Consider the following 25,939-nt stretch of genomic DNA (forward strand, 5'->3'; position numbering starts at 1 on the left):
CATAGACACTGGTATCTACATTATACCTTTAGCTGCCTTCAGCTGAGGAATGTAGGGGATTTATGTGAGAATGAAATCTCCAATATGTACATATAGTCCTAACCCTTTGGAACACTTGTACTTAGCATAAGTTTTTAAAACAAACTTAGGAATGCCATTCAAACCCATGATAATCCTCCCAATTTATTAGCTGCCTGGCAGAAGATACCAATCTGACATAAATTCCTGGATAAAACGGAACTGTATTTCCTCCTAGTACCAGTGGGAAGAAATCAATGGAGGATCATTTTGGACGATCTGTCAGTTTGCTGGGAGGACCATCAAGGCTCAGCCCACTCTCATCATTGTCTTGCATTCAGCTAATGCTAGTTGAGAGGAGACATCTCTGACACTGACACTTAGATCATGCAGCTGTAGTAGAGGAGCTCCGTTACCTTCACAGTGCACTTGAGAACTCTGTTGGAGTGCTGGGTGTCATGGCAATGTCTCAAGATTCATGAGAATGAAATACCTTGTTGTTTGTCAAATATCCCATAATCAAGCATAGTTTCTGACAAATGTTCAGGTAAAAGTAAAGGCTAAACATTAATTTACGAAATGGAGACAAGACAGTTACCAAGTTAACACGCAGATGAGAAGGAACAAAGGAATAAGGCACACGTCTGTGGTGTCCTTCAGATGAGGTCCAAGAGGTCTTCCTCTTCCTGTCAGGCAACTAAAGAGCTCTTGAAACATGCTACTCAGGGAAAAGCCATTCTCTGGCTTAAGCTTTTACTGAAGAGGATTTCTGCTCTGTAGATATGTGTGTCTTTCCATTTCCAAATCTTTCTCCAGGTTCAGTTCTTCTCTAGCAGTGTTTCCTGTGATTTGTAACCACAGATCAGTTTTAACATTCTCCTGCAAGACTAATGATTGCCCTTACTTCAGAAATGTCATGGTACATACTGGGCACATCCATTTCTTCGCCAAACAGCTGACAGAAAAGTTAGTAACTTTCCTGGTACTTAACTGAGGTGTTAAGCTTACTTCTCAGCCACATAGTTTTTCATATGCTGTCATCAATGTATTGCCTAACAACATAGCGTCAAATGTGTTATACTACGCATGTGAATATGGACAGTGCACATGGTTTGTTAAAAGCTCTGGACTGAGCCTACCCTCTATGAGAATCAGCTGCTATAAATTGAGATTGAATTTGCCATGAATGTCCCCTCACCTCAGCTTGGAGAGATGATGTGACTGCATATACCTGCTATACCTCAAGAAGCTGTACCCTGAAGATTGTGAGATCATACAGAATTTGACCACACTGAGGTTTTACAGAATAACAGAGGACTATACATAAGGAAGGTTGAAAGCTAAATGACATTAACTCCAAAGTTGTGTGAATGCCAGCAAAGCAGACATTCAGATGTAGTACAATGAACTACTCAATATCTGTTAAAGGGCAAGTATTTTTGCACAGAATAGTATAGTGACACAGTCATTTAATCTTTATAGCTGATCCTCACTGCCCATGCAGTGGTAAAAGGAGACAAGGGAAATTAAGGATATGCATACTCATATTAACACCAGATGTTGTTCTTATTGCTCTTATATCCTGAATCACTGACTTCAGTCAGGGCTTGGAAATGCCTGCTTTCTGTTTACCAGTCCCTAGAGAAAAGGAGCTGCTAATATGACTTTTATAGACTGTAGTTGTCTTGATTTACCTTATCATGTATATGTCAATTTATAAGTGAATTCACATGATAGTTGGTTTGAGGTAATGGGTCATTGCAGTGATTTATATGGCAGTTTTTGTTCCATTTTTGCACTTAATAAAACTTTATTTCCCCCTTCTCCCATCTGTGGCTTCCATTTTAGCTGCAGTTAGACAGCAGTAAGTGTCAAAAATCAAACTTATGTAAGAAGAAAAAATGCAAGAAAAAGCAAGAGTGTGGTTAGACCTGCTCTCCACAAGCAATAAATGTCTCATTTGTACTGTAGAACAATTTAAACAAAGCCAAATCCAAACAAGCAATTGGAATATGTAATTTCCCAGAGAAGGGTGCAGATGGGATCAGTGAGGAGACTGCTGTTGTAAGTCACTAGTCTTGAAGGTTCTTGTCTCTCTTGCACGTACTACAAGGTGTTAGTATTGTATATAGTATCCGTACTACAGTGTAGTATTATCTAAAGGCCTGGAAATGTAGGTTGGCGAATTGTAGTTGTCCATGTGCCCTGTCCTGTGTGTCCACCTTCAGTGTCTGCACGAATTCTGGAGAGGCTTTTTGAGTGAAAGGGTGCCTGCAAATGGACACTATGTCTAGTTCCATATCTGTAATTTCTTCCTGCTATAGGTACTTCTGCTCCTGCATTAGCATCTGCATTCTTTACAGAGATATGAGGAGATGTAGAACTTGTGAAACAGGAGTAAATGCCCCCCCTGAGCAGCTGTGTCACTCCATATCCAAGCCTAAGGACAAATCCTACCTCTTCCACCACTCTCCAGATTGTAAAGAAAGCAAGAGATTTGCAGAGGGACTGGAGGACAGAGGGAACTGTAAGATTTGCTGGTTATATTGCAGAGCAACTGAAGATGTGTGCAGAAGCAAGCTGTCGATAGTGTGTTTACCAAACTAGAAGTTAAACATGACTGTTGCAGTCAGCACAAAAAGGAGAGCTCTAACTGGGATGCACCTTGGGCACAGGACTATTGTGTGTGCAGAGCAAGGCTAGTCGTATGCTGGATGTGTCAGACCTAAAGGCAATATGCAGCTGATTTGTGCAGGATGGTCCAGAATTCTATCTGTCACATCCAGAAATTGATAGATTAATGCCTCATGTGTTAAAGGTTGTTAAAAAATGGCAAGAAAATAAAGATTAGCAGGTATGAACATGTGTCTGGCCTGGAAGGTTACTCTAGAACTGTGGTTATATATTGAAGTTGTCCTTTTCTATCTTGATTTCTTATAGACAGTAAAAAAAAATTGGCTTTCATTTTAGAGATGACTATGATCTGGCTTGCACAGAAGAGGCAACTTTTACGTCATTAAATCCTATATATATATCACTGGAACAGGCTCACCAAGGAGGTGGTGGACTCACTATCCCTGGAGGTGTTCAAAAAACGTTTTGATGTCATGCTTCGAGACATAGTTTAGTGAGCTTAGTAGGCATGGTGGCATTGGGTAGAAGGTTGGACTTGATGATCTTTGAGGTCTCTTCCAACCATAACGATTTGATGATTCTATGATTCTATATATTTAATAAAATATTTGAAATGTCACCTTTCCTGAGGAGATGCTTATGATATAGTTGAAAAGTATTCAGTGCTTTGAAAAAGAAGAAGTGATTGTATTTTTGGGAAATAGTTTTCTGATTTAGTAGCTATAATTAGATAAAGTGCCTGAGTGAAACAGTAGTTACAAAGCTTTCTGTGATAGCCACAAGTTACATAAAAATCAAAATGGAAAAAAGACTCCGTGAGAATCTATACCAGTTTTGATCAACTCGTGACATCTTGCTCTGTTTCAGCAATCCAAATTTCCTGAACTTCAGTGAAAGCAGCTGCAGATAGACCACAATAGTCTCATTTTTTATTTTCATTGTCAGCTAAATTTATAAACAACTCATCACAGGGATTTGTCTCTTATATTGCATTGTTTGATCTTCACTCTGGTCTCTGTTGGTGAGATATAATATGTACATTAGCAAGATATACCACAGTCCAGTGTAATATATTTGTAGCTTATTACATATCAAATAGAAAAATAATAGAGTTCAGTACACTGATGGCTTAAGGTGTTTCTGAAAGATAATCAAGGAGCTTCACAGTTTACTGCTCTAATTCTTTTGACCACTGTCATAGTTAAGCCAATTTCAGTCATGTGCTGGAGACCTCATTTCAATATGTGGTTACAAAACTGTTTACTATGCATTGCAGGAAAATTGTATCTGTTTGAGGTATTTTGACTATGGTGAAGGAATGCTGTTCCATAAGAGGTTCCAAAACTATTTGTAATGCCGTACGAATCTGAGTTTTTAGAAACAATTGGTCAAATTCAGACGTGACTGTGTCTGTTCATGAAGAGCTGTCAGTACATACTAGGAATAATCTGAATATCCCTAGCAAGGAGATCTCTTGAGGGTCCTCATTATGGGGTACACCTCATTTCTGAATCGCATTCAGTTGGAGACTCGAGCCTAAATATTCAGCTCAGCTATGATAGCAATGTCTCTATCTGTGTATACTGGCTTAATATGTAGTATATTAAGCATATTTATTTATGTAGTATTTAAGGAAGATACTGCCTTTGGGGACTATCAGCAAAAATTCAGCTACAGGGATGGAACTCATATTTTGGAAATAAAAATTTATGAGAACCTCAGGATTGTTGCCAGCTGCCAGCATGATGAAGGAAATCAAACAGTGCAGTGCAAATACCAATGAAGTGCTTCCAGTGAAGGGAGACCTTGAGACCTGCAAGGCAGAACCATGAGGATCACCAGAAGAATCATGTGAAGGGATCCTAGAAGAGTTTAAATTGTTCAGGCTGGTAAAATGAACAGGGAAAGGAATAGGAACATTGTCAACAAATGCATCTAGGAAAAGAAAAAGCACTGGAAAGAAGACGAGCTGTTTAAGCTAGGGAACGGTACTCACACAGGGACACATGGCCGTGAATAAATTTACGATGGGCATTAAAGCCATTAGAAGAGTAAGGTCTCCTATGGGAGCAGTGCAGAAACTATTCTGACCTACTTTTGTGCTGGAGCACAGTAAGTTTCTGAAAGAAAACCCATAATACAACAATGGTCATCCTTGTCAGTTTTATGTTTCTTGGCTTGCAGTAAGCAGGCTAGACTATCATGGAAGGCAAGAAGGGATTGCCATGGAATTTGAGATGGTAGACAATCTTTTCTAATTAAACACTAAAGATTGTGAGAGTGAAAAGATTTTAAAGACCTGGGTCGCGAGTATTTGCTTTGCTTGTTCTTTGTTGGCAAGTGACTATTCTGTTTTTAGTACAGCCAAAGTGCTGCTGTGGCACTAGCCATTAGCCATGTTACACCCTGATGCCCAAGGCAGAATGCACTGCAGCAAATTTGTACTAAATAACACTAATTTCCCTTATTTTGCAGAGGGATAATAGGTGAGTTACCGTACTGCTCTATAAACTGCCCTTGACAGTGCGCCATTTCACCGACTACATAACCTAGTACAAAATAGACAGAGGTTCATGTTCGGATATTGTTCAGACACCTCCTGTGGCAGCAGAACCAACACCACTGACTCAGTGTAGAAGATAATTGGAGCGGAAAATTTCTTACCCTCTTGGTGTTAACCATAGCTGGGCAGAGGAGGAGGTGATGTGTAAATGTGTTGAGCTAGAATAGCACCAGAATACTAAGACGTAATCCTCCCAGCACTGTAGGACTGCACTACATACACACTGAGATGGTGCATTTTCCCCCCAGCTTCTCAGCTGGCAAAATGCTTGAGCAAAAGTAAGATGGACAAGGTAAGATATGGACCCCGACCTTGACTTTCCACAGAGGTGGGGAAACACCATTTCCTGGAGCTATAGCGTAGAATACACTAAATGTGTGAGTGGGAGGATGAGTGAGTGAGGAGGAGGAGAAGGAGGGGAGAGAGAGGAAACAGGGGGGTTATTCTGGAATGATCTTTTACCCTCTTTATAAACTTGCTCTAGCAGCAAAGGATAAATATGAATCTGAGAAGTATAGGTGTGTGAGGCTGCTTTTTTAGCATATACTTTTACAAAAAAGGAAGGGGTGAACGGAAGCAGAGGCTCAGCCAAATATTTAGTATTATTTGACAAGATTTTCATCCAGTGTGGTAGCCAGTATGACATACCACTCAGTCTTCTGGCAGCATGGCTTTCAAAAATCTATGTGACTGGCGCTTCTGGTGTATTTCTAAGATCTGCTCTAACTGTTGGACTGCTCTACTAAATTTTTTGAGTGTAATAAACCTATTACTTGGAAAGTATGACAACTAGTACTTAAAATGAATGAAATCTATTTTGTGTCTGTAAGATGCATCTTTGGGAAAGAACCATGTTCTCTTTCTGATAGTCTGAGCAATGGTTTGCAAGCAGCATGGGCTTGGCTTTATCTGTGTTGCACTCTGTAATTTCTTCAAGGCAAGAGGAAAGTAAAATGTTTGTGTTTTTTCTAGTCAGAAAGGACACCTTCAAAAAGCTTAACTCTTTATACTGAAACCTACAGAGATATACTGGAGCCTTTTGTAACTTATAAACCAAACATATATTTGGTATTGAGGCAAAACACTGAACAGCTGTATTGCCAGTGGGCTCTGTTCTAGAAAGAGCAGAGAGCTAAATACGTGGTGGAAGATGAGAATATAAATCCTGTGTCTGCAAATGCTCAGAACCCAACAAAATCAAGCATTAATACTGATCATTGCATAAAGGAATATGTATATAAGCAGAGGGAACATTGAAATCCCCTGTTATGCAGCAAAAAGCCTTTTTTAGCTTCTTGTTGTGGAAGTAGAGTAATTGAGCCAATCTGCAGTAAAGAGAGGGAACCTCACACAAGGAAAGAGGAAACAAGTCCAACTGTGCTTGAAATAACTCTGGTGCAAACCAGACCTACATATTCACATAACCTCTATTGAAACAGGGAGAACTGAGGTCTGAATTGATGACAAGGTGCTCTCAGATGCTTTTATGTAGTTTGAGTCACTGGGCAGCGCGTCTTTTATGGGTTTTGTATCCATACAGGAACCTTGAAGAGGGGCTGGACCGTGTGGGGCTGTATATGCTGAAGTGCTCTGCCTGCCTGGCAGATCCAAGGGGCAAGTCACAGATAGCTCAGATTCATCAGAGCTTCTCTTTTCTCTTTCTGCCAAAGCTGCATTTGGGTAACCAACAAGGCTTAACTGGGAGGACACAAAACACAATGGTGTGTCACAGCCCCCTCCTAGTGCCCACTTGCAGTGGGTGTCGAAGGTAGCTGAGGAGACTAAGGGTAAGGACAACTCGGCTCTTACAGTGAATAATACTCAGTAAGGGGCAGAAGTGTGATTCTCTTTTAGATTTCAGATGTTACACACTTTTTAAAGCCATCTAGTAGCAGCCTTTGGGAAAAAAAAAAAAGAAATAAACTTTTGCCCTTCCTCCTCTTGAATGAAGCAAACTAAAAACGCATTTTTGCACACAATGCAAGTAGATTTTAGAACCCAAAATGCTTTGATCTTTTACTAGGGGCAAAGTTTTTTCCCCTGTTCTTTTTACAAGAAAATGACCCGGAAATTTTGAACCTAACGCAACTAAACTGAGAAAGGAAGGGATGGTGACAGTGAGGTAGAGGAAATTCCTGTAAAGGAAACAGACTCAACACAGTGCACAGCTAGAACTAACCACAATTCTTATCATGTAGTGTAGGATGTGCAGGTAAGATTTTCAGATAATAAATTTTTTTTTATTATAACTTTTAGCTTCACGTTTTAGCCCTCCCTACCCCATCTGCTTGACAGGTGAGTTGGTTTTATTGTCTTTGAATGTACCTTTTAGAGTAAATTAGTTTCAATTGCTTGGTCAGACAAAACACTAGCATCTTAGTAAGTAGCTGAATTAGATTTTTTTTTTCTTTATAGAGATGGTGAAGCTTTTTTATTCTGTGTGGTTACTACTAATCTTACTCCTAGAATCAGATTGTGTTTACCTTTCCATTGATGGAAGTCCAACACAAGACAGAGGAATTGATAGCTCTTACACTGAAGTGATTTTCATCAGAATCTGAATAGTAGATTGTAAGGTTGTAGCATGCCACTCTTGACTAGACTTCAGAGATATAATGAAACTTGGTGCAGCTCTCAAGAAATTGATTTTGATTTCTTTTTCTTCTATTTTGTGTAAATACAAACAAAATGCTAGAAATAGATAGAGAGATTTACTGTTTTCTTGTGAGAGTCCTTTAGGAGTTGAAACGTAGGCAAAATAATACAGTTCTTATTCTTCTCTCTTACATTTTTTTACCACAGGAGATTATGTTAAGACCATATTAGTTTCCTTTGTATATAAGTACTTTCCAATTAAATGGCGTCCTAAATCCTTAGACTAAGGATAGCATAATATGAGTGTGCACATGGCAGGAGAAGGTGGAGAGAATCTTGGTAATACGTTGCCCAGAGTAGAGTGCTTTCTTTGTCTGGCAGATACTGACCAAGGGAAAATGAGTCACTGGATATATTGGGTCACCGAATCACTTTGAGTCCACTTGCAGTGCAAATACACTTGGATGGTTGGTTTAAGATTGTCCTGTTTCAGGTACCTCTCTCCTTTGGTAATGGCTGTCTGCTTCTGCTGTGAATTTCTCTCTTCCTGTCAAGCACACTTGCAAGATGACACTTCTTAATTTGACATGCTACCATGTTTTTTAAGCACTATAAAAATGCAAAGTTTCTGAGGTTCTCTAACTAAAGAGTTATTAGTTAGCAAAAAAATTGGCAGTGATGTATTGCCATGACCAGCAAAAGACAATAGATAATTATAGAGATTGCTAACCAAAGCTATAGCATTCATTAGTTAACCTCCCTTTCTCACTTCTTCCCCATTCGTGGTGACCTTTTGAGCTTGAAGAGGGTATTGTTGGCGTGACAGTAAACTGGAAAGCAGAGAAATTATACATCACTGGCATTATTAAATGCTTTGTGAATGGCCACTTGATGTGGTTTTGCTACACATCGCCTGCGTGTCCCCGGTTACAGACTAATGGGAAACTGGGAAGTAAATGCTTCCACTGCTTATCTTGTGCCAGGCCAGGCACTCCTCAGGTAGCTTCTGATGACTTAATGGCTTGAATGAGTCACCAGAAAGGACCAGAGCTGTAAGAGGAGAGGAGCTGGACCATTTGACTGGGATCAAGGGAGAGGAGAGTGGGGAGGATGAAGAAGTAGATAAGAACTTCCCCATTACATCAGCTCACTGGCTCAAGGGACTGCAGCACAGAATCACACAAGGCTCTTGGGTCCTGCTTGCTACTGGCATCAGTATGCCTTTGCCACATGGGCTGTTGGGTGACATAACTCAAAACATTGTCCTCTGTTTTATACGGTATTAATAGGGCTAGAGATGCAGCCCTAATAAATGTGTTGAGAGAAGTCTTTGCGGTTGTTATAAACCCAGATTCAAGATTCATTGATGCTTTTGTGGTGGATAAGACAGTCTTCTTAAAGCTTAGGAGGGCTTTTGCCCAGTGCTGGTAGGAAACTGTCTTTTTATTCAGACATACATATTGGCTTGGAGTTTCAGGATGATTTTAAACGTATGGGGTGATGACAGTTGACAGCAGCTAATCTGTAACAAAGCACCAGGATGGGTTAAGACAAATGAGTTAACCTACTCCATGTGACCTCTGAGCGTAAAAATAGATCATTCCGTTCACTTGCAAGGAATAGAGACATACTGAAGAGAATGGTGACTAAAGTGCTCCTCTCTACACAGAATAGCTGCCTGAAAAAGTGCAGAGTGGGAGTTCTCTTCACCTCTCTTGCTAGCTCAGTGTGCACTGGATGCTCTCTTGCTGCCTGCCTGTATGAGTTGTGTCTGATTTGCATGAGGTGCCAACAGACAAGGGACTAGCCTTTGCAGGACCTTTTCTTTTTTTCCCTTGGGCTGACTCAGTGTCTCTCTGGCAACTCTGCAAACGCAGAGTCACTCTGTGACCAAATGAGCAAAGAAAAAATAACTCCGTGATGTCTCAGTTGCACAATGCAGAGTTGCATGATGTGAACATCAGCAAAGCACATGACCTTTACTCCTGAATCAGGTGCTCCAGACATGTGAATCACAGATGTTGGATATGTTCTTACTAAACAGCCAAATGAAGCCATGGCGGTTGAATATGCATGCTTGACAGCCTGCTTTCCCTCTAGCCCTGTGGCTGAGAAGACTGTGGGACACAGACCAAACCTCTTAGTAGGAGAGGCAAAACACTTCATACAATAGGGTTTGGGGTTTCACCTTGAACAGGATGCTGTAATATAGGGGTCTGGGTGCAGCTGAGTGTTTTGTGGACCTACTCTCAAATCCCGGGGAAGTTCTGGGTCTCAGCTCATGGATGGCACACCGCAGAGCTGGTACCTTCTGATGGTGTGGATGTTACCCTGTTCACCGGGTCTCTCTGCTAGGGCCATTCAAGCCATGCAGCACAGCACTGTGGTGCAGAAGTGAGGCGTGATGTTGCGCACGCAGCCAAGTCTTGGAGGAGAAGAAGAGTTTTTTAGGTTGGTCTGCTGACCCTAATGGACATCTTAGTGTATGTCCATTTTAGCTGGTAATAAAGCCCAATAGAAGCATGTCTCTTGGGTGAAAGAGTTGGAACCAAAGACCTAGTGTCCACGCAGTACATGCTTTGAGGGTTTTAATTCTGCATAGTTCTACTCCAGTCCCATGGATTCAGTGCCATTTGCAGCTGCAGAACATCTTCAGATTTGGTTTAATCACAAAGGAATCCAGTTTACACACTCCAGGCCTGGTGGCCTTCAAGATACAACAGAGCTCCATGGATTTTGGTGCCAGTTACGCCTTTCTCAGTCTGTTGCTGATAGTTGTAATTAGATAAATGTTGATTTTGTTATTTGGTATCTTATATCTCACCTTAGAGGACAGGTTCCTCTTCTAACAGTAACAGCTGCTGAAAGACCTGCATTTCCACTCCAGATGTGGAGTTCTGCATTGCTGTAGGTGTAGCTTGGAAATCCATCTGTAAGCAACTCTGTGCAAGATGTATTTAAAGAAACTGTTGCATATTCTTGAATATCATCTATCCTGCATAGTATGAGTAGGAAGAGTGCTGCAAAACCCATTTTTAAAAAGCACAATATCTAGGAAATACTGTCTGGTAAGTTTTATAGAGCTACATAATAAAATATGTAATTGTTTACCTATCTTTTTGGAGTATTATTTAGAAAAAAAAAATCTATTTTCCTCTTTTACAGAGAGCAAGATGATTCTTAAAGAAAAAGTCTCAGAATATCAACCAAAATTGATAAAGAAAATCATGCTCACTTTGTGCTGGATCCTAGCATTGTTTGTCAGTGGGGCAGAAGTTAGAGACATTAATTTGCTAGGTAAGAGTCTGCTGTGGTGAGGTTTGGTGTTCGTGGTGCTTTCTGACAGCTGAGAAAAGTGGATCTGCATTTTGCCATGCTTTCATGAGTTTTTCCTGCACATGTTCGTGCTTGTGTGAGGCAAACAGCTGTTTCTAGCTTTTCTGCAAGCTTTTTAAGTATTGGTAATAGAGTTTACCTTAAATATGATTCAAAATTCAGTTCCCTAATGAAAAGGGCAAATGTAAAAGAGAATTTCTGAGAACCGAATGGAGCAAATGAATTGCTTCTGTGACTCCTTGAAGTCTCCAGCAGCTGGTCTAAGCCTGTCGGGGGCAGAAGGAAGAGGAAGGCAGGGTGAGACCGATACATCAATGTCTTCCACCCACACGATCTATGTGGAGGAGCTTGATCCAGTTCAGTTTGCAGAGAGAAACTGAAACTGCGAAGAGTCTCCCAGGTGGGCAGGCGAGGAACCGAAGGTTTCATGCACTCCCTTCTGCTGAAGTGAAATCCTGCCGTACTTTCAAGGGTTACCACATCCTGACTGGCAGGAGGGGATATACAGCAAGGTCAGTCAGCCTTTAGAGAATTCGGGGTTAGGATGGGTGACCACAGCTTTCAGAATCCAAAAGTTTGTTTAATTTTAGTGACGGTAACTGAAACATCAGAGAGGAAAGGTTTTAAAGTAGTGAGACAATAATGCTTGTCAGTATTACCCTAAAGAGGGAGGGTGGTGGGCAGGCTCTGCTTCTTCAGGTTCGTGTCAGTCCCTTCTCCTTTAACATGAGCAGAGCTAGAAGAGCTGCGTCTGCTCTTCTACAGACTTGAGGTTTTATAGGTTAGCACCCTTGTGAAAATCTTCAGTTCACTAAAAATCTTAAGCTACTTTCACATTCGGCTTTTCAAAAAGGCCTAATAAACCTTTGGAAACTTTTGAATAAACTTTTGAGAACACTGACAAATTTCATGTTTAAGGAAATTGATTTTCTATTAGCCCAGCATCTGGTCACATAAAAAATTATTTAACATAAAGAAAAGTAAAATTGTATTTTTGTAGCATTCCTAATTATTTTTTTTAAGTATGAGGGCTGTGTATTCTTTCAGGTGGTACTGATATCTTATTGTCATCTTTTTCAGGATGTTCCCATGTTGAACCTCAAATGTGGTATCGTGCAATTAGTGATGAGGAGTTTGTTTTACAATGCGCTTTACCAGATAGAGATGCTACCCACATTTATAACAACTCACTTGTAAAACAACATAAGGTGAAATGGTTCTGGCGTCAGAAAGATAAAGACCCACTGAAGGCTATCAAGGAAAGCTCTAATCCTTCTCCCAAAGGGGATGCACTTTGGTTTAAACCAGTAAGGGACAATGCTTCTGGAGTGTACATCTGTATGATATGGTATGTAATGGAGCAAAAGGCTTATATTTCTATACAATAATTAATTGTTTTGTTTCATTTTGTTTTGTGTATTAAATGTTTAACTTTTTTTCTGCATCACTCAGGGAAAAAGTCCTATGTCTCAAAATTGTTTTGGAGGTTCAAACAAAGAAGGCAGCAAAATGTTCAGGTTATGACACAAATATGCTATATCTTCTTGCCGACAGTGGGAATTCAATAACTTGTCCTGGGACAAAATGCTACAGCCATACAAAAAAGCCAGATGTGAAATGGTACAAGGTAAGAGTGACTCTCTTGAGCATTCAAAAAAGCTTAGTGGAGGTATAGCCTTAGGTGTCATTAATGCTCATGGGCTGTAGGTTCTTGAACTCTTCTTTGGCAGGTAATGCAGCCTTAAAAATTTAACCCAAAAGGAGAATCTTGAATTGCTATATATCAAGTCTGTAAGAGTTTCAAAGAAATTTACTATACCCAAAATATTATTCCATGAAGCAGAAGCCTAGAAATGCTTTCTCTTCAGTTAAGAAATTGAAGTAATTGAGAATAAAAATAGTTTTTTTTATAAAACTGACATATGCTATACCCAAAATATTATTCCATGAAACAGAAGCCTAGAAATGCTTTCTCTTCAGCTAAGAAATTGAAGTAATTGAGAATCAAAATAGTTTTTTTTATAAAACTGACATATGATTGAAATTTAAAAGTTTAAGTTTTGTTTTGACATCTAAAATTCTGAAAATATCAAATATACCAAAGAAAATGTGGCTTTGTTAGAAACAAAATTATTTTAACATTAATGTTTCAAATTGTTCTTTCCAAGACTCCTGTTTTTAATGAAACACTATTTCACTGAAACATTATTGACTTACTCTTTTTCAAATGACCACTGAAATACCTGCAAGCTAAAATTTATTCCTATTGTGTTTGTAAGGATTGTAATATACCGTCTAAGCGTGTATAAATGAGCAAATGAAAATGAGATTTCAATTGTGCATTTTACTGCCTAGTTTTATTTACGTTATTAATTCTATCAAGTAGAATTATAATCTGGTCAAAGTTACTCTACATTTACTTTCAAACTTTAAATGAGGTATATCTTTACCTACATCTTGATCTGAAGCCCTCTGAATTTAAGGAGATTCTTTCCATTTTGCTTTAGTGGATTTTTTTCAGGAATTTGATTTAGGGAAAATTCTTAGTGTCTTAGAGAATATGAATACGCTAAGATGAAAAATAGGGATACTTTTCAAAAAATTGTCAGTTTTCATCCTTTTAAAAGTAGTGACAGTGTTGTCAATCTCAGACAATCCAAACCCATTATTTATTTCTCATAAAAGAACATGAAAATGTTTTCAAAATAATTTATTTACAAAATGAAAAATACCCAGTCCATCAGAAAAGTGATCCTTTTTGTTGCTCTTTAGTAACAGGAGTTTAATTTAGCTTAGATTCATGATTTCACATTTCAGCAACCACAAATTTTAAATAATTTTTTAAAAAGACAATGGTATTCACATATTATAGACTACAGTTTTTTAATATAACTGGCAAATGTCCTCAGACTCCTAATAAGTCTTTTTTGGGGGCTTCAGTGGAAAGAGTTTGACTTAGACCTACTGCCACGGTAATCCTATCCAAATATCTGAAAATATAATTTGATAACAGCAACAACAACAAAAAAAGGACTTCTAATTCCTCGATATTATTTTCTTTTCATTAGGATGGTCATCAGATAAAACTTAGGAAGAGCAGACAAAGCCTAAAGCTTAAGAATAGTGAAATCCACTTGAATCCAACCTATAAGACAGATGCTGGAATATATGTCTGTGATTATACTCTATATGACAAGACGACCAAGTGGACAGTGAGAACAGCAGTAACAGTAGAAGTCATCGGTGAGTAATATAATAACTCAGAGTAAAATACCTGAAATAAAGTATATTTTCTCTATTCTTTCCTAGCCTATTTATATCTTTTTTTTCAGGCTCTAGTTCTGAAAAACCCATAAACTGAATTAGCTACACAATCATTAAAATCCTCTTCCAAGTACTCTGAGGACATCCTGGGACATTGTCTAGAACCTCCAATGTTCAGTAATAACATGTAGCATACAATGCCATCATTTTCAAGATCTAGTTCTGCCTTGGATTTATTGTAGTTCCTAACAGTGGGGATCAAATCTGCAAAAGGATTTAGATGTCTTGATCTGGGAGTAGAATTCATGAAACTCCAACTGGTGCCAGTGTTCTCCATGTATTGTATGAAGAGTGTTATTTGCACACTAGGAGGAAGGAGTGCCAACCCTGTGTGAGAAATGTGGACAAAAGCAGTGTATCTCAGTCCTACCTCTGTCCCTGAAGTAGAGGAGTGCCAAGCCTGTGTGAGAAATGTGGACAAAAGCAGTCCTACCTCTGTCCCTGAAGTAGAGGTTTATATGAAAGTAGGAGTTAGATAAAAAATTGATCCTTGTGAGACCTTAATTTTTTTCACTTGAGAGTGATGAGGAAGGTGATGTTGGTGGGATCACTGCCCATCTCCTACGTAACTTTTTAACAGCAGATGAAACAGGAGACCTGTGGACAATCTAACTAACGAACAAGCCATTTGTTGTTGCGTGTGCTGATTGGGGGCGAGCATCACTGCCTGCATGACCTGTTCTTTTAGGCTTTGTATGGATTACTAAATAAAACTGGCCAGAACTCTGTGGCACAGTGATATGGCATGGCCTTATATTCTCCTTCAAATCACGGTAACTTTTTCCATAATATTCACTTTACCCTGCTGCCCTTCAGACGAAGCCCAGATACTCTCTGGCAGAGTGCTGTTGGGCAACGTTAACACTGTGCAAGAGCGTATGCTAGCAACTCAGGATCAGGAACAAGGGAGACTGTTTAGTTTGATTAAAGAGAGATGTGGTTATGCTTTTCTCCACATATCTGTGGTTGAGTGCTCTAAGGCATTCTTGTCAGACACTCCAGTCACTCCAGTCAATCACAGGTCCCAGAGGAAAGCGTAGCTGCCTCTGTTCTATATCCTGAGCTGGATGGACCCAGTACGGCTGATTCCGTGTGACAGCTGCACAGGACCTATTCTCAGAATCCTGGTGGGAAGTGGGCCACTCTGTGGAAGGGAGAACAAGATTTAGGGAGCGAAAGAAGGGTGTCAGGTGAGGCAACCTGGTTCTGTGGTCTAGTGAGGATAGCACTCCTCTGAAACTACATGGTCTAGTGAGGACAGCACTCCTCTGAAACAGCTGGTCCCTTTTTTGCAGACGTTTGATGCATCTGGTACTAAGGAGTCATGGGAAAAATATATATACCCCATCAGGACAGGGCCTGGAAACCACGTCTCACCAACATTTTAGACCTCCATGTGCTGGGTTACAATGTCTAGTGCTCTTTCACTCTTCTTTTTGTCTATATTCCCACAATATTTTCCAAGCAGGCATGGACTAGCTCTGCTTTTATTCTGATCTAGCTGAACCTGAGCTAACGCACTGTACTTCTCAGTTCTTTTCCCTCACTTCACAGCACAGTCAGGAAAACACTTCAAAGGTGCCATATACATATGTACTCCCCCTGAATCTTGCATACATTTCTCTACTGTGGCTTGGTTTAAAAAAAAAAAAAGAAAAAGTGTCATGTGGCACCATTTCCTGCAGTATGGGACTTTCCTACAATATCAGAGCTGTGGGTGAACCCCTTCAGGCTGTTCTTCCACAGCCTGGGTAATTGCTTAGTAGATTGTACGAACTGTGGGTGTCATTATCTGTGCCCTTTGGCAAACCTTGTTTTGAAAAAAAAAAACCCACAGTTATTTTAATACAAGCACTTATGGTTGTGAATGAGGTGTGTGTGCTGTATGAGCCTGACAGGAGGTTTTGCAAGGGGGGCTGTAGTTTCTGAATCCTAAATAACCTTAAGTGCAGACTCAACGCTGAGCTGCTCAGCTCATGTAAATGGCAATGCCTCAGAATAACTGAGATAGCAGGTCTTTAAGTAGCTACCTAAGTTTTGTGGTCAAAATTCCCTTATCTGTGCCCCCTCAGACACCTCAACAACTGAAAATCATCCTCTTGGACTTAAGTGTCTAAATTCCACCTAACATTTGAAGAGGAGAATTCTGTAAGATATTTTCTCTGGTCTTCTGCACTGATGATAGCGTTATAGTTATTAACAGTATTCCTGTTAATTGCAGCAAAAAACACTATCCATCCACCAAACTTCTTGTATCCCAATGGTGTGGTGATCCTTGAAGCAGAGCTTGGTAAGTGTCAATTCCTCATCTGAAAGCGAAAGAAAGTGTTTAAACAAGGTATTGATAGATAACTATAGGTCTTGATAAAGTAGAACAGCTTTGCTCTCTAGGAATATAAGGATTTTATATAAAATGTAGGGGGTTTTTTGATATATATCTTCATGGATATTATACAGATCCCAGGCTATTTAAGAGTAAAATATTCTGGTGACCTCCATGCATGATTTCCCTGTGCTAATTTGTTCCAGGAAAGCCACTTGAATTGGAATGCCGTGTACAGTTTGGGTTTGAAAGAGTTTCTTCAATGAGGGTAACATGGAAAAGAAACAACAAAGAAAATATAAATGAGGAATTGAATCAGGAAACAAGGTAAGAAAAAACCTGAGTAGTCTGATTAGTACTACAGTCACCAACTGTAAAAATCCTTCTACAATAACTTTACTTGAATGCATTGTACTGAATGCATTGTCCTTCAACATATTGATGTGTACGTCCATAAGCAGGTGGCAGGCACCTGCACTTCACACACAGAAGCACATATTGATGACCATAAAGTCAAGAACTTAGACTTTCTGTGCAATCTTAACTCTTCTTCCTAATGCTTTAGCTCATGGACAGCTTCAACGTGAATGATGCTTGGTTGCCTGTGCCTACATCAGCTGTTTTCAGGTGTTCTCTCTGTTGTGCCTTGCTAGCAACTCACACAATCTGTCTTTGGAAGCTGTCTCCAAGTGGGGAATAAACCAGCTTAGTAAAACAGTACTGTGGACATTGAAAGGAGTTTGGGTGCCTCAGATGTTGGGGTGCCTTTATTGAGTCAGTCTGAGGACTTGTAGCACTGAATTTTGGGACAATGAATTTCATGAGTCTTCCCTGTCAAGAATTAACCAGACCCTGCAGAGAAGCAACGTGTAGAGGAAAGGTTTCCTGTGACTTGGAGACAATATAAATAGTTACCATGCCTCCCTTTCCTTCCTCTGCTTTCGTGTCTCATTCACTTAGGCGGTGTCCAACTTGAACAAGAAACATCATGGAGGCAACAGAGGCAAGTGTGTCTTTCACTACACAGCACTGAGTCACCTTTATGGGAAGACTTTTCTGTACACCAGGGGAAGCAAAAGCCCTGCTGTCACTGCTAAAATCAAGTCCTTAATAGGAGTCATATGGGAAAAAATAACAAATGATGATATCACACACATATGCACGCACACGCGTGCACACACACACACTCATGAGGTAGATTGGAAATTGGATTTTCCTAACTTTTGAATGTTTAGCTTTGTAATATTCTTCTTACCAAGTTTTTAGCTTTTTGTGTGCATACAATTTCTGTTTGTTTATTTAAAAAAAAATTAATTTAAAAAACATTAAAAAACATTTAAAAATGAATAAAACATTCCCAGCAGACTTTCGGTACAGGTTGAATCCTTGCCCATTCTCCTGCCTGTTTTTCTTGAGTTAACAGAGGTAGGGCCATGGCAGACTGCCATTTTGCAGTGCCAGGATGAGAGGCGCCTTCAGGGCCACCCAGAGACACCTGTACTTGTGGCTTTGAAAGAGAAACATGGAGATTTAGAAACTCTGGGTACTATGGAGTGGTTGCAGACACAGATCTGTTCCCCTCAGCTCTCAGTCAGCCCCAAAGGGATTCCTCTGTTACTTTTCCATTTCCTATACTTCCATCCCTTACATCTGTCATATTCTGTTTGCCTGTCCTGTCCTTGGGCTTTTTACCCCTCTACAAGAGGCTGTGCTGCTCAGTCTTTTTGCCCAGCTGGTTCTCTTTTGGGGCTCCTTTTTGAAGTTTCATTTCCCTGCATTTCCGCTAGGGGAATTTTTTATATCTTAGAAAAACACAAATAGTCTTGTAGAAGTCAAAGAGGGCTATATATTTAAAACTAGGTAAGTGCTTAAGTATTTTGCTGAGCTGATGAACTAAGACTAATCCTTCCAGTCTGCTGACCTTTGATGTTAGTATTTTCTTACAATGTAAAAACCAAACGAAAGTTCCAAATCAGAATATTGCATCACTGTTAAAAGTTCAAGTTGAATGTTAAGTAGTTGCAAGCTCCTCTTTCTTTGTGTTTAAGACATTTGGAGACTGTGTGAATGAACAACAAAGGTACCATGCAAATACATATTTTTTTCTCTTTAGTGTTTATCCGCAAGGTTTAAAGGGGCACACACTTCTTCATGTTGCGAAACTGAAAGAAGTTACCGAAAGGGATCTCAAAAGCAACTTCACGTGCTTTGCCGAGAATTTGGTGGGGAATGCCACCGCTGTGATCCAGCTGAAAAGAAAGCAGAGAGGTAAAACTATCGATGGATGACTATTTCCCCTTGAAGACTCATTCTGATTTACTCACTGCTACAGATCCATTCCCCATTGACACTGGGTTTTTAGCCAGCTGCAGAAGTTTCCTGAAGCTGGATGGGAAAAGTTTGGTTTGTCAGATGTCTAGAAAGGCAGATTATTCTGAGGACTACTCAGAAAGATGGGGGTATCTGGGGACTTACTGCAGGCAGGTGGGCCAAGTGGAAGCTGGAGATTAACTGGGAGGAAGAAGAGGAGAGTAGCATTTCTGAACTTTAATACGCAATCTACTAAAGCAGAGAGGCTGCTGAAGGCAATAATATTCCGTGATTTTCATAGGACATTTCTGTTTGTTTCCCCAGTCCTTAGCATGCATGTTTCTGAGAAGTTACCATAACTGATATGAATGTGGCAGCCTTTCAAAACCAGAATCAGTGTGGAAATTAAATCATTGAACCATAGTTCACAGTGGAGATTCATCATTGGAGTGGCACAGGAAGACTCCAGCAGGGCACTGTGTGCAGCTATGTATGTTCTGATGTGACTTTTCCATCCCAAGCGATGACTACTTTCAGCCCTGCTGAGTGTACCACAGACCGTTTTCTCTGTGCCGTCCATCACAGATTGGCTTTTCGTACCGTCAAGGAGATACCATTCAAAAAGGTCCCTGATGGTAGACTGAAACCCTGTGTTAAGGTTTGCAGCTAAATGAATTCCTGCCTTCCCTAAAGTTTGCCAGCAGGGCAAGAATGAAGATTGTGAGGTGGTTTGCCCCCATTTCTGGACTGAGTTTTTCATCTAAGTGTCAACATTATTTTGGAAAACCTAAGTTATGATAGACCCTTTTCTTTCTACAGTGTTTCTCTTATACATACTATGCAGTGCCATTTCTACTCTATTTGCATTCCTTTTGTGCACTGCCTTTATTTACCAGCACTGGATTGAAATAGTACTGATCTACCGAAGTTATCTGATCCACAACGAAACTATAGGAGGTAAGAAACATTGTATAGTATTAATTCACTCCAGTTTTTCTACTGCCTTTTGCCATGTGGGTTAATCTGATGTGAAGTAACTATTCTCTTAAGGACCTTGTTCTCTTTGAGCCAATACAAAGGCTGTTAAAGCTAGCAAGATGCTCAGTGGATTCAGGTTGGAAAAAAGCCAGTGTGGAGGAAATATCTAACACCAACTGACATGTCACAGTTAGCCTTTTAAAGATCCTTAATTTACCCATGGAAGATCAGAGGGGGAAGTTGAATTTTGGCAGTCACTTCACAGGGAATAACAAAGCATCTCCAACATTTTAACCTCGTTCTCCCAAAGTGTTCAACAGAACGTGTGGCCAAGAATCGAATGGCCTTGCAGAACTAAGTGAAGGACTCCAGAGTCTGTTGTATGTTTCCCTTGAAGTGAAATAATTTCTCAGAAGAATAAACAAAGGAGAAAAATAAGGCACGAACTGAGAAGCGTACATTTGGAGAATGTTCGTATTTGCTTTCTAAAAATTATGTTGACCATCTTGACATTTACACGAGTGATGAGCTTCCGATATTTTAAATTTCTGTAGTAGCATTGTCCCATCATCTCAGCTAAAATGGGCCTCCAACATAGAAGGCAGCGTAAAAACGTATCAGAAATGACTGTGCCTACTTCAAAGAACTTAACATATAATTTTCTCACATGGGTTGAAAGAAATCTGATAGTATGTGCCCAAGGAAATTTTTCTAAAATTTCTTGAATCTTGGTGCAGGTCAAGATACAGGTGCCTGAGTTTGGTTTTGTGTTTGCGTGTGTGTATGTAGGTTATATGTGAGTGTGAAATAACTGTGTCTAGATATCTGTAAATACATACACAATGAGACAATGAACTGCCCTTTTGGAAAGTATTTTTGTGAGCCCTAAGGCAGCTGGCAAAAGCGATTTGGGAAATCGCTCAAAATTTCCCCTCTATTTGGTAACAAATTGATTTAAGAACCTCAGGAAAGTCCCCTTAGAGCTCACCCCGTATGTCAGTAGGACAGAGACAAACCTGCCAAGATTTGTGCATTGAAGTTGAAGCCAGCTTTGGGTTCAACCGTGGCAGCATCTGTCCTGCTCCCTGACTCTGACGTACCTCATGCCCACAGCACCAATTGCAGCGTGGGGGCATGGTGTGTGCAAACCAGTTGTGCCTACCCACGTAGTTTTCTGCCTAAGGTGATCGGCCATAAAATCTGTTCTGACCTGCACGATTATGTCCTCCTCACTTCATGTGGATGCATATCAAGTCACCTGAGGTCTGAAAGGGCTTGCTTAAAGAGCAGCAAAGCAGCAGTTACGACTTTATTTTGACATTTCTTCCTTTCCATCATTTCTTCCATACCATCCCTCTTAGCACAGAATCAGAGAATTGCAAAATCCCACAAGGTTAGAAGGGATCCCTCCCATCCCTCTTAGCACAGAATCAGGGAATTTCAAAATCCCACAAGGTTAGAAGGGATCCCTGGGAGTCATCTGATCCATATCCTGCTCAAAGCAGAGCCAGCTTAGCCTAGGTTGCTCAGGACCTTGTGGACAGGGAATCTATAACCTCTCTGGACGACATACTCCAGTGTTTGACCACTCTCACAGTGCAAACTTTTTCATGAACATCTGATGAGAATTTCCCTTGTTGCATCCTATGTCTGTTGCTTCTTTTCCTGTCACTGTGCACCTCAGAGAAGAATCTGTCGCCATCATCTCTGTACGCTTCCATTTGGTAGTTGAAGACAGCAATAAGGTCACATTTTTTCTCATGCCTCTCTAACCCTCCATAGCCAATTCAGATATACCTCTGCAAGGAGAAAGAAACAGTGCAGAAGCTGTGATACTAACATTTATAGATCACATATGCAGTCACTTTTCTTAACTCGGATCTTCATTCATTTCCTATCCTTTGAGCATCCTAATGTTTGTGCCAAAAGTTCCTCAGGTTGTAACTGTCCTTCTGTGCAATTCCAAGAGAAAAAAATCTTAGTGCTTACTGTGGATGCGTTTTTAACTTGCTATTGTAGTAGTAATATTATAAAGGAAAATGGTGATATACGTATTAATGGTTGGTGTCTAGGAAGATTGCAGTGACCTCTGTGGGTGAAATGAGGAATATCTGGCTTGTAGTGCCATTTATTGTAATTTAAAAACTGTTTTTAAAGGAGCTTGAAGTTCAGCTAAACCAATCTAGCAACCCGCTACCCCACCTTCAATTCCTGCACCAGTCCTGCCTGCCTGCTTTTGGTGATTCACTTGTGGGGGCCTAAATCGGCTCAACTTGGCAGAAAAGTCACTCAGTAAAAGACAGTGAGTAGCTAGCAAAGTGAATCAGCTTCCTTTGTTACCACAAGACCTTCGGCACCTGTAGAAGGAAGTGGTGGAAATGTGTGGCCAGGAGCAGGGTGGAGGAGCAGCAATGTAATGTGTGTGGTCTTAGCACATCCTTGGCCTCTAAACCTAATCTGCACACCTATGTTTTAGTTTGATGGCATACTTTCTGCTACGTGCTTCTTCTGAATCTAGATGTTCAACCCCAGCTCATGCATGTCATGAGTTTTCCATGTGTATTTCTTTTGCTCCCTGGAATCCATATGGGCTCTTCTAGATCCTGTGGGAACCTGACGGTTCTAGCTTAGGTTTGTGATCCTAATCTTACACCTGGGGATAGAAATCAGGGGGTTATCACTGAGGCATGGGGTGATACTCAACACCACTACTTAGGGTCTATGCTGAGGTAGGTGTCTCAGTTCCCATGCAGTGAAGATGTAGTCAACAAGGTGAAATCGAGAGAGCTTCTCAGCTCGCCCTGCAGCAGCACCCTGCAGTAGGACCCTGTGCTAAACAGCTGAATTTCTTTCTGGTTTCTGTTAACTGTATTGTCATATGATATAACTCAGATGATTGAATGTAGGTGTCTGATGTCATTTGGGCTACCTGAGGGTGTCCTGCCATTCCAAAAGATTTCAGTCTCCAATAGTTCCCACATCAAATTTGGCAGTCCCGTCAACCTTAGGACCCTTAACTGGCATCAAGCAACTACATATGGGGAACTGGACTGAGTCCACTTGTGCCTTTTGCTTTCACCAGCAGTTCCTTTTGTTTTCCTTCCTTCTCCCTCAAGTGTAGTTCAAATTTTAGTTAGGCAAGATTTGCTTTTGCGTTTTAGTTAACAACGGTCTTAACTCAGGTCATTGGGAGTGTTTCAAAGCTCAGAAAAGTTCTTCATATCTTTTTCATCTGCACTTCACAAACATATTGTTTTAATGAGACTGAAACAAAGTTCAGGAATTGGTCAGTACTCAGTGTCTGCGCTGATATTTAGATCAGATTTAGGCTTTGCTACTTGCACCAATCTCTCTGAATACAAAAATAACAGTGTATATGACAATAGTGTGTCTTTTGCAAGCAGCTAATATTTAAGAACATTGTTCCTTTAAAATTCACTATATTTTCAAAGTAGGTTGTGCATTGATGAGTATTTTTGGAATCAGCATTTGAGCAAATGAGAGGAAAGATTAGGAGTAATTCCCTACAACATGGATTTTACCTGGAAGGGGCCAGATCGTCTGCTGGTGAAAACTGTCACATATTTGTGAAAATGCAGAAAAATGCCTGATTTAAACTTCCTTGCACCGTCTGTAGCTTCCTCATTTGCTTTGCATGTCCACAAAATTTACAAGACAGTGAGGAGTAAGGGTTGGCTTTGGGTGACTGGATGGCTGTACTTCATGAACAGGTGATAATTTTAGGTTTGTGTTGTGCCTGCTTAAATAGATATAAATGGAAACTGCGCATTAGGAAAGAAGCTGAATGCTTCAGCCAGACTTGTTAATGTATACAGTGTTACTTATTTATTTTAGATGGCAAAGAATTTGATGCATTTGTGTCCTATGCAAAGCTAGACTCTTCTGAAAGTGACTCTACTTTAATTAGTGAGGAAAAATTTGCCCTGGAGCTTCTTCCAGACATGCTGGAAAATAAATACGGATACAAGTTATGCATTCTTGAAAGAGATATTCTTCCAGGAGGAGGTAAGGTCCCTATGGATGGTAGAAAATCTTCAGTTCTTTAAAATTGTTTTTCATTTTCCAAAAAACCTTATGCACCAGATCAGCAAACAGTATATTTTGGTACTGGAGTTTCTGCTCAAATCTCATTGTGATTTGATCTTTATATCTGGCCGCTGCTGCTGAGACATATGTACGTTTGAGTGTGGTCGCTGGGAGCTACTGGGCTGAGACAAAGCTTCTTGTCCAAGGATTTCTTTGCAAGCAGACTCCATTCCCTGAATAGAAGACCCCAAATATTTCAGTAGTTACTTTCTGAGCAACTTTAGTCAGTGTTACCTGCATTAATTAGAAAGGCCTCAGTACTTGTCCCTGGGAGAGACAAAGTCAAGTCCAAGTGTCTCTTGAGACCCTGTTTGAGTAGCAACAAAGTGTGTTGAGGTCTCAGCTGTGTCCTCCACCTCCTGTGCAGCCAGTTGTGTTCTCCAGGCTGCGTTCGAATGGCAGCAGTACCCTCTGATAGCAAACACATTTCTAGGGGTTATATGATTGCTCAGCATCCCTCTTTTTGGTTTTCCTTATTTCTGGCTTTTAGCTGTTGTGGTAAAGGAATGGATAAGATAGAAAGTCCGTTATGGAATGCAGTAATGATCACCATTTCTTCTCCAGCGTACACAGATGAAGTTGTTGCAGCTATTAAACAAAGCAGACGAGCAATAATTATTTTAAGCCCAGCCTACGTCAGCGGACCAAGCATCTTTGAACTGCAGGCAGCGGTGAACTGTGCATTGGAAGACAAAAAGATCAAACTGGTATTAATAAAGTTTCAGGCCTTCCAAGAGCCAGAGACTTTGCCCCCAGTAGTGAAGAAAGCTCTTCGGATTTTACCAGTCGTTACTTGGAAGTCTTCTATTTCTGCTGCTCCAAACAAGAAGTTCTGGAAATACGTGCATTACCACATGCCAGTGAAAACTACTAAGATGTTGGGAAATTGCAGCCTGAAGGGCTTTTTCCAAAGGTTATTCAGCCTGGTATATCGATAGCAGAAATTTCACAGAGGGATGCCAGCAGGCTCAGGAATGGTGACGTGATTGTAAAAGACCTTTTGGCTGACCACTGTGGACTGTCACTGCAGTCAGCAATAGCTGACTCCAAAACAGCGAGAAGGACTGCAGTGTGACAGTGCTAAGTGGCACTGCACACAACTGTAAATATGAGCTGTCTTTCATAAATTATTATTTTGTTATTGTTTTTATTATATTTATTATATTATTTTGCTGTGATGTTGAGACATATAGGTGAATGTTTTGTTCTTTGCACTGTATTTCTTCTGGAAGATTTTTATACTTGTTTTCTAGAAAAAGATTAAAAAAGAGAAGTCCAGACGAAGCTTACAGTTTAATTTTCCTGTGCAGTTCAGTGGGACAAATCGAAATGCTTTGGACGCGTTACCTCCTCCTGTGGGTGCACCAAGGAAGTATCATGGGAGACTGCTGCAACCAGGCATGCTGAAGGGGTTGAGAAAAGAAGGAGCACTGTGTCAGGGCTGGTCCGAGGCATCTCCACCCTTCCTGCAATGGGAGAAAGCATTCCTACCAGTTATGAAACATTTCACATGGAGAGACATCTGCACATCGCTGATCCTGTCTGGTGCTGGTCACCCATAGGTCCCACCGAACCTATTGGTATTATGAGTGTGTTGCAGTTGTAAATCAAAGTCCTGGTTGTCATAGCTAGTAGACTTCCAGGGAGCCTGAAGTCTTTCCCTTGCAGTCCTCTGGCTGCTGGCTCTCTAGGGTTTGTATCACTTTCTCTCAAGGCACCTTGCAGTCTGTGTGTGTATGGCTGTAGCTAAG

At 40.4% G+C, this 25,939-nt stretch overlaps 1 protein-coding gene across 1 annotated transcript; it reads left to right on the forward strand.

Moving 5' to 3' along the window:
• The first annotated feature begins 5,498 nt into the window (after positions 1-5,498).
• Positions 5,499-25,126, forward strand: IL18RAP (interleukin 18 receptor accessory protein). The gene is given in 13 exon segments (XM_009704171.1): positions 5,499-5,507; positions 8,933-8,988; positions 8,990-9,052; positions 10,980-11,107; positions 12,227-12,494; positions 12,599-12,773; positions 14,215-14,389; positions 16,692-16,760; positions 17,000-17,120; positions 18,907-19,061; positions 19,923-20,060; positions 23,937-24,107; positions 24,753-25,126. Coding segments are annotated over 13 exon segments (1,902 nt in total).
• The last annotated feature ends 813 nt before the right edge of the window (positions 25,127-25,939 follow it).

This window comes from Cariama cristata, unplaced genomic scaffold (genome assembly GCF_000690535.1).
Source record: "Cariama cristata isolate BGI_N322 unplaced genomic scaffold, ASM69053v1 scaffold87, whole genome shotgun sequence".
NCBI classification, from domain to species: Eukaryota; Metazoa; Chordata; class Aves; order Cariamiformes; family Cariamidae; genus Cariama; species Cariama cristata.